Source organism: Actinia tenebrosa, unplaced genomic scaffold (assembly GCF_029948245.1).
Source record: "Actinia tenebrosa isolate PJP-AT-01 unplaced genomic scaffold, QUT_ActTen_1.0 PGA_scaffold3__52_contigs__length_22856419, whole genome shotgun sequence".
In the NCBI taxonomy this organism is placed as follows: domain Eukaryota; kingdom Metazoa; phylum Cnidaria; class Anthozoa; order Actiniaria; family Actiniidae; genus Actinia; species Actinia tenebrosa.
The window spans coordinates 19967005-19976490 of NW_028292580.1; the positions used below are offsets into that span (position 1 = coordinate 19967005).

The following is a 9486-nucleotide window of genomic DNA, read 5'->3' on the forward strand; positions in this document are numbered from 1 at the left end:
GGTCTACAGGTTTACTTGGGTTTAGAGCAAAGAAAAGCTAACGTGCATGCATAAAATGTGATGCCCTGAGTCTTCAGCTTTTCAGAAAATTGCTAAAAATGATAGAATATTATCCAAGATTAGGCATTATATTGATTTAGACACTCTGAGGAAAATCTATTTTTCCTTGATCTATCCTTTATATCTGCAATATGGAGCTATCGTATGGGGAAATACGTATAAGTGTTATGGAACGACTACTCTCGGTACGAGCTCCGAGATATTCATTCTACTCTCTGTTCTTTGTGTTGAACTAATTACATGAGCTCTATCTATAATAATTCTATGACAGGTGTCAGTCTCTAATCAATGTAATAATATCGTTGAATCATGATTGGCTAAAAGAAATAGTAAATTCCTGAGTGTGATATCTCATTAAAGAGTAATAGGAGTCAGGAAATCTTGGAATTAAACATAGCTTAAACTAAAGTTAATATATGAATATATTGTAAATGTATAGAAAAGGCTACGAGGAATATTTCTATCATAAGATTCAAAAAGAATAGTGCTAAAATAACTGAGCAAAGGGGTAAAAAGTGTGTAGGGCGTAACCAGAGATACAAATGCTAATGGGAGGAGCTAAGAGGTTTACTTGTGAATTCAATGCATACCATTATCTGAACTTGTGCGTGATGGTAGCCTTACTGAAATCTTATATCGATATTTTTATATAGCTAATTGATCGTTCTTTATCTTGTTTTCATACGATAAGTAATAGTAATTAGAAAACTGATTTCTAGTTTAGTTAGTCTGTAAAAATAATCCTTTTCTCTCTCATAACACATCTAAGACACATCTAAAACCATTAAATGTATGAAATAATAAAGCTCTAAGACTATGACATTTTCTCACTTCACAATCACATGCACCAACTTTATATAAAAGCCTAGGAATTCTTCAATTTCATGACATTATTTTTATTCAATAGCTAAATAGATGTATGATTGTTGTAAAAATTTCAGCTAATAAGCCACGGATCGAGCTAAAACTTTATACAGCCACCAACTGAAATGCAATAAACAATATGTCAAAGTTTTGTCAATTATATTTATAAAAAACAAACCTTACTTTAGTATCTAAGCAAAATAACCCCATACATTTACAGTAAATGATATACACAAGAACATCGAATTTTTATTCTTAAAAAATCTCCACCGAAATTAGGGAGGGAGGGCGGGAAAAAAACCAAATAGCGTTTAGCGTGTGGTTGCCAGAGGCTAGCGATAGCGAATATCGTAATGCAAACGATTCTTGGCGAATTTAAGGTCAAGCTAGCGTGATCACATGGATAGCGTGCGATCGGGTTGACCCATTAGCAATAAATAGCGTTGATCGATATCGCGGTAATTACCGATCAAATAGCTCGGCGCTGCTGATGACCAAAGATCATGCTAGCGTAACCACCAGTATAGCGTGTGATTGTAATAGCGTGTGATTAGTGAATATAGGCGGCTAGCATGCAGTCAACAAACAGCGGTTATCGTAGACTATTCGCTGCTACACAGATCGAGTCGAACTTTGCCTAAATTTCATTTAACCACATAACAAATAACATTTATTCGCCAAATGCGAAGTAAATATCGAGGAATATTTACTGAGACGCGAGTGAATATAATACATAATGGAGAGAGAGTTTTCCCCTCCCATTTTCCCATTCTCATCCCAATCTAGAGCCTTAACGTACTAACAAATCACTTGTGATTGTAAGCTGCACGGCTGCTAATAGCGCCTTAATATGCAGCCAGTAAAGTCCTTCACTGAGCACAGATGTAAAGCGCATTGAGCCATCAAGATAAGATTTGGGAAATCTCCGACTTACAGAAAACGTGCTTGTGCGGAGATATTTTTGACGTTGACCATGCGATGATTTGCAGCAGGGGTGGTTTTGTGATACGACGCCACAACGAGCTTCGAGATCTGGAAGCTGAACTGCTGAGCACTGTATGTAGTGATGTTGAGGTGGAGCTGGTTCTTCAGCAGATAACCGGAGAGACTATGAACAGGGGAGCGAATAGAGCCCCCGACACCCGTCTCGACATCCACGCCCGAGGTTTCTGGGTGCAGCAAAAAGCTGCATTCTTTGATGTCCGGGTATGCCACCCAAATGCAGACTCCTACCGTGAGCAGACTCCCGAGCAAGTGCATAGGCAACATGAGAGTGAAAAGAAACGCCAATATGCCAACAGGGTCATGCAGGTGGAACAAGGAACGTTTATGCCGTTAGTGAATAAATTGAATAAATGAATTAACTTTATTTATCCACGGTAAACGACTCAGTTTCACTGCCTTTCAGGCGTGCCGTGGAGTATTTAGTACAACAGGTGGAATGGGCACAGAATGCAAGATTTTCCACAAACGCCTAGTTGAGCTTTTATTGATTAAAAAGGGAGAGAGCTATGCAAGAACCATGTCATGGGTTAGAGCCAAAGTGTCATTTGCACTCGTTCATTCTGCTCTGCTCTGCCTGAGAGGATCACGATCTATTAGAAGAACACTTGACACTTAAAACGTGGACTTCTCCCTCGATAACGCTACCGCCCGCATAACCAACTTTTTTATAAAAATAGGCTTTATCGATTTGCTTTTTTATATGTGTATGTAAATATAAGACCGATATTTATCTGCGCTCATTTTAATCTTGAAATTTATTTAGCAATTACAAGCACATAAAGTTTTCAATTATTATCATTATTATTATAATAAATAGATATATTTTTATTGTAGGATATATGAATACAAAATACAATTGTTTTTTTTTTTCTTAGTGAGAAATGTAATTAATTTTGGTAGAATCTTATAAATTAATACAGAATAAATTATTATTATTATTATTCAAAAGAGTTATTATTATTATTATTATTATTATTATTATCATTATCATTATTATTTTATCATTATTGTTAGATCAGTGAGAAATGTAATTAATTTTGGTAGAACCTTATAAATTAATACAGAATAAATTATTATTATTATTATTCAAGAGTTATTATTATTATTATTATTATTATTATCATTATCATTATTATTTTATCATTATTGTAAGATCAGCTCTTCTTTGCCTCAGAGGTTCGAGAACCCTATATATATATATATATTTATACAGATATTTTTCATTATTTTCTGAAATATATATTATTAGGATTAGTTTTTACCAAATAGATTATTATTATTATTATTGTTATTATTATTATTATTATTATTATTATCTTTATTTCACAATACATGACCTAAAATGATATCAATGATATTTAAATATAATTCTAAAGATAGTATATCTCAATCATGATTCATCAAAATAATCATCTATATCATGATACTTTAGTAAATATGAAATCTTATAAATAAGCAAATTATATAAGCAAAAAAGGCAATATATTTAAAATCACTATACTATTATTGCCCATCTTTTTAAAAAAACTGGCAAGACAATCTATCATATAAAGATTTAAAATATAAAAGAATGTTAAAATTTTAATCCAGCGAATTGCTACTTCTATAGTCTCAATGTCAATATCACAGTTCTTTACATCACATGGAGCTCGTCTTCTTGTCCTTGACCCCCTCAGACATATGAGGGCCGATCTTAGTACTGTAGTGCAAATGAGGTCTTTGCTAGGATCCACGAGATAGTTGTTGCGTACTGTTCTCCTTTCTTGTTGGCGATCAGCTCTGCTAGTCGGCTATGGTATCTCAAATATTCCTTTGCCACTGATTCCGCCAGTTGTTGTGAACACCAGGGCCCGGTTGTACGAAGCCTGGATAGCACTATCCGGCGGATAAATCCTTATTCATTGGATAAGTCGATGCTGTTATCCAATAAATTTATCCACTAGATAAGGAATTATCCGTCGGATAGCGCTATCCAGGCTTCGTACAACCGGGCTCTCGTGGATCCTAGCAAAGACCTCCAGACCTCCACCCCCCAGAGGTGTGAGTGATCCATGCTCAATATCGTGAACTTTCTTTGAGTAAAGACGCTTTTCCTCGTTTTCGTGCAAAGGATAGATTTGCAGTGGTTCTAGGTCCCTATATAAGTCAGCATTAGGGAGGCAGACCCTCACATCAAAGGATGCTGACCGCTGGTTCTCCCAGAACCCACGCGCATGGATGTCTAATCTTGCATCTTGTGACTTATTCGACCCTCTATTTAGCTGTTTTCTGGAGTTGTCTTAGAGGACAGGTTCGACTACGACATCACTGCATACCATACTCAAGAAATCAGCTACCAGGTCTTTCAACTCATTGTGGCGCGGAACGATAAACCCTCCTTGCTTGTAAATCATAGCGTGGTCTACTGTAAAGACCTGACCGCACACACATGTGGAGGGAAGATTATCAATCGGCCAATCAAAGCGTAATCTTATTATCATATGTTTATTTCAACTTCAGACATTTTTGCTACATGAATACAGAATATTGCGGGCATGTATAGTCTAAGCAAATATCTGCATGACTGGTTTTACAAAGATGTATACAAATTTAACAATTGCACAGACGTTTCACAATCTCACAGTTCTGTGAAATAACCCATTTCTGACACTTTCTTACAATTTTTATACCATCAGTGAGGCCTACATCAGCCAGTTTACTAATCGAATCCGTGTGATACCCAGATAGAAAATCAAATACTATGTTGACTTGCGTTACTTTATATCCAGGGTACATTCTTTTAAGACTAGATCTTAAGTCAGGTCGCAGCCTCAGAGTACACAACGTCAATCAAGACAACTGCTCCACTTGCTGAACAAATAATATCACAAACGCATAAACCACCAAATGACACTACAATAAGAAAATTGCAGCAAAAATCAGTGCACGTAAGGAGAAAGATGAAAATCTACGTGAGTTGGTAGAGAATTTGAAGAATTCCTTACCCCGAAGGACAAAGAGAGCTGCTGAGCTTGCTACAGAAAAGGGCGAATCTAATTGGCTGACGATAATCCCCATCAAGGACATGGACTTCGATTTGAATAAAAGAGAATTCAGAGATGCTATCAAACTTAGATACGACTGGGAAATCACTGCAGCCCATCGGTATGTGTGTGCGGGGATTTGTTTAGTGTGTACCATGCTAAGATCTGTATACGTGGCGGATTTGTTATTCAGCGCCACAACGAGCTGCGCGATCTTGAAGCAGAACTGTTGAGCATGGTCTGCAATGACGTTGAAATAGAACCAGTACTTCAAGAAGTTACAGGAGAAATCCTGACCAGAGGTTCTAATAAAGCTTCTGATGCTTGCCTTGACGTTCATGCAAGTGGCTTTTGGGAAAGGCAGAGATCTGCATTCTCTAATGTTAGGGTGTGTAACCCAAATGCAGAGTCCTACAAAGACGTCCCCCCCAGCAAATATGCCACCTGCATGAGGATGAGAAGAAGCGCACGTATGCTAGCAGAGTTGGGAAGTTGAACAAGCGACTTTTATGCCATTAGTATTCACTACAACTGGAGGTATGGCAGATGAGTGTAGAAGATACCACAGCAGCCTCGCCGAAGTAATTGCTAACAAGAAAGGAGAAGATAATGCTACCACTGTATCCTGGATACGAGCAAAGGCTTCTTTCTCCCTTTTGAGATCAGCTCTTCTATGCCTTAGGGGTTCAAGAACCACAAGAAGAGTATTTAGGAACATAAAGGATGTAGACTTGGGTGTTGAGACTGCAAATGCAGAATTAGCTAAATATTTACATAGTTATAAATCATATTATTATCATTATCATCATCATTATCATCATTATTATTATTATAATAATTATATATCGAAAGAAAAAACATTATATTAGAGAAGGCGATTCCTGTTGCTAGGCACAAGGCGCGGGGTATTAGAATTCTTCATTAAAATATATCGTTCTTGCCAAGATCAGTGATATTCCTACCTGACGTGGACTTGAATGGAAAGTATTCAGCAATATAACAATGCATGTATGGATGTTAAGCATGGAAAGCCGAAACTATAGCTTTTTTCAATCATTTCATTGAATTCTAGAATAGAATTCTTTCTGGTTGACAGCACATGGTATTTGGAACAGATAATGAATTCAAAAACTTTATCAGCTGAGAGAAAGCCAGCAATGTTTGGGGAAATTTGCATTAACATGGATGACTCATTTTTCATTTGAGCTACTCTTGAGTTTATATTATAGGGAAATGTTTTGATAGAGTTTCGAAAGACCATTATATATATCATGCAATAATTGAGATACTATAGCGATAAAAGAAAGGTTTAGACTCATAAGACGGTGATTAATTGCAACCCTGTGAATCATTATCGACAAAATGAAAAGACTCCTTAAAGATATCAGCAGGAAACGTAATTACACGAGTTCAGGAAAAGAAAATTCCAAGTACATTCGCTGTCTGAATTCTCTGGATTTATCTGCATTAGGAATAGCGTCAGTGGTCAGTTCTGGATTTTATGTGCTCGTTGGAAAGCTCGCTCGAGATTTAGCGGGGCCGGCAATCGTTTTGTCATTTGTTCTGGCAGGATTCTCTTCTCTATTATCAGCTATATGTTATGCGGAATTTGGAGCTCGAATTCCCAAGTCAGGATCAGCATACACGTACACATACCTATCTCTGGGTGAAATTTGGGCGTTTATTGCTGGCGGGAACATGATTCTTGAGTATATCATTGCAATGTCTTCCCTCAGTAGAGCGTGTAGTGAGTACATCAACTCTTTATCTGGAGGATATATCTACGAACATTTCTTCGACAAATTAAGCTGGTGGGAAAGCCCTGCACTTGCGAAATTTCCTGACTTCCTGGCCCTATTTATTTTGATATTAATATCCATTATTATTGGACTTGGAGTCAAGCACAGTTCCATTTTTAACAATACGGTTACAGGTATCAACCTTCTAGTTATAACATTTGCTTTATGCGTTGGATCATACTATGCAGATACCAGTAACTGGTCCTCATGGGAAAAATTTGCTCCTTATGGATTTCAGGGTGTCCTCACGGCAGCTGGCAGTTCTTTTTATGCTTTCGCAGGCTTTGATGTGATCGGAACAGCGGCAGAAGAGACTCTCAATCCAAAGAAAGCAATTCCAAGAGCCTTAATTATCACATTTGTGGTCAGTTTCTTGTCTTATTTTGGAATATCTACCGTCCTGACATTAATGCTGCCATATAACCAACTTGACGAGTTTGCTCCCCTCGCTGAAGCATTTGCACAAAGAGGATTCATTGCAGCCAAGTATATTATCGACATTGGGGCCATCGCTTCGATTCTGACATGCCTACTTGCAGTATCGTTTGGTTCAGCTCGAGTTATTCATGCTATGGCAGCGGATGGATTATTATTCAAATGGTTAGACAGCATCAACAGTAAGACCCACGTCCCTCTTCGTGCTCTTGTATGTTCTACCACCATCTCTGGAACACTTGCCGTCATACTGAATTTGGAACAGTTGATCGAAATGCTTTCCATTGGAACACTGACTGCATACACTTTAGTAGTTATCGGTGTGTTATTGACGAGGTTTCAGTGTGGCATAGAGAGTGTTTACGATGATGATCCTATAATAATTAAAGAAGAAGAAGAAAAAGAAGAAGAAGAAGGGAGTAATAGGGTGAAAGTCTGGCTAAAGACTTTGTGGTGCAAAGATAAGAAAGATGAAACCAGGAAATATGGAGCAGAATACACACAACTGACCACTTCTGATAGCACTAACAAAGAGGCATCACCTAATGAACCCGAGAACAAGAGTGAACCAACTGAGAGATCTAGTTTCTATGCTAGCGTAGCCATATTTGCACTTTCAGCGGGTCTGATTATCTTCTGCATCATGGTCAGTTTTGCACACAATCAGATAAGGTTACTGAAGGGATGGGCTATTTTAGTGACTTGTATCAGTGGAGCTATTGTTATATCAGTCATAGTATTTCTGTACCAGTTGCCCAGGAACTCAGCCACGTTTCCATTCATGGTGCCCATGGTCCCTGCTCTTCCCATAATGACGCTGGTCATCAACTTCTCATTGATTGTGAACTTGAATTATTGGACTTACGTAAGGTTTGGAGTGTGGATGGTTATAGGTAAGTAAACACAAGAATAAACACAAGTTATGTACATACACGTTACCAGCAGGTTTTAAAACCTTAGCAGGTTAGATGCTTAGAAGCACCTTAAAAAATTCTTTCTGTTGCCTCTTTAAATTATAAACACTATATTTATTTGAACCATGGTTGTTGAAGACTTAAAATGCGAATTCAGTCACGTGAGAGATATATGTGTACATTTGTATTTTCCGTTTAGGGCAACCTCCTTGGGATGGTATGTAGTTGATTTTCATATTGGATTCATAACAACCTTGATAAATAGGACCTTTAAAATCGACAACACTTGGCTAGAGTCCCATAGGGATGTGGAGAAACTAATACTCATTTTTACGGGAAAAGTATCTTCCCTCTACATATCATCGGGAGGGTAATAAATAATTGATTTAAATAGTGTTCATACCTGTGACTCCAGCTCATCTTCTCTTAACAATAACATTGCAACGTTGAACTTCCTAACTAACAAAGCCTTTTTATGCGATTATGCAAAAATGTTGATATTAAGCTTGTGTTTAATTCATTTAAAATGAGTAGCGTGTTTAGCACAAAAGGTCTTATCCCCAGTCATTTGGTCATTTTTCTATGTTTCAGGACTTCTTATCTATGGGTTCTATGGCCGTAAACATAGCAACGAAGCAATTAACAACCAGCCTGTTGACATGGGACAAGAAAGCGAATGATCCACTTCATAATTAATCAGGAAAAGCAGAGACGCATCTATGTTATGAGATTGCCACTGAACTCCTTCACATTACTACACCTTTTGCCGTTCATTAACAGAAAATGTACATTCATTTGTGCCAATAGTTGTATCAATAACGTGTAATGTACTTTCATCAACACCACAAGTAACATCATTAGCGCGAATCAGCTTTCGATAACGATATTTGAATATGCGTGTACATTCATAGGCATCAATGGACAATCAATAGCGCGTTTGTACATTCATATGCGCGGAATGTATTTTCTTGTGCGCGAAATTCAACTTCAATAACACCAAATGACAGACAATTGCATTTATAGACAATCATTTACCCAAAAGTAAAACAATCATTAGCGATTTAAAAAAAAAAACTGTTTTAGCCTTCAATTTCTTCGCCATTTATACATCGTGGCAAATACGTTTGCATATATATGAACCACTGATCACATTTAGCGATAGTGATGGTTGCCACATTTCTCTGGAACCCTTTTATTAGCAACTGCTTTCTGTAGAGACCTAGAGCAATCCCTTGTCGTCTTGCCTCAGCCCGATCGTTCGTATGTTGTTGGATCTCTGGACGGCTGAGGTCGGCTTTGATTGCTGCTTTAAGTGAGCTAATTGCTATTCTCCTACGCAGCCGCTATTATGGAGGCAGTTTCCTGAGTTTTTTACAGTATATGTAT

The 9486-nt window shown here is 37.5% G+C and overlaps 1 protein-coding gene and 2 pseudogenes across 1 annotated transcript; all 3 read left to right on the forward strand.

The window, feature by feature from the left end:
* The first annotated feature begins 191 nt into the window (after positions 1–191).
* LOC148908855 (uncharacterized) lies at positions 192–2641 on the forward strand (annotated as a pseudogene).
* Positions 2642–4441: 1800 nt separating this feature from the next.
* On the forward strand, positions 4442–6096 carry LOC148908856 (uncharacterized; annotated as a pseudogene).
* Positions 6097–6123: 27 nt separating this feature from the next.
* LOC116305624 (high affinity cationic amino acid transporter 1-like) lies at positions 6124–9111 on the forward strand. Its single transcript, XM_031715568.2, has 2 exons — positions 6124–8079; positions 8692–9111. Exons 1-2 carry the CDS (start codon positions 6315–6317, stop codon positions 8778–8780), a joined length of 1854 nt encoding a protein of 617 aa, XP_031571428.2. The 5' UTR covers positions 6124–6314; the 3' UTR covers positions 8781–9111.
* The last annotated feature ends 375 nt before the right edge of the window (positions 9112–9486 follow it).

What these genes read in the sequence shown, in the direction of transcription:
- LOC116305624 (XM_031715568.2), top strand. Translation starts at nt 6,315, where the DNA reads ATGAAAAGACTCCTTAAAGATATCAGCAGGAAACGTAATTACACGAGT. An exon ending in TGGAGTGTGGATGGTTATAG is followed by an intron (nt 8,080 to 8,691) that starts GTAAGTAAACAC and finishes TCTATGTTTCAG; the next exon opens with GACTTCTTATCTATGGGTTC.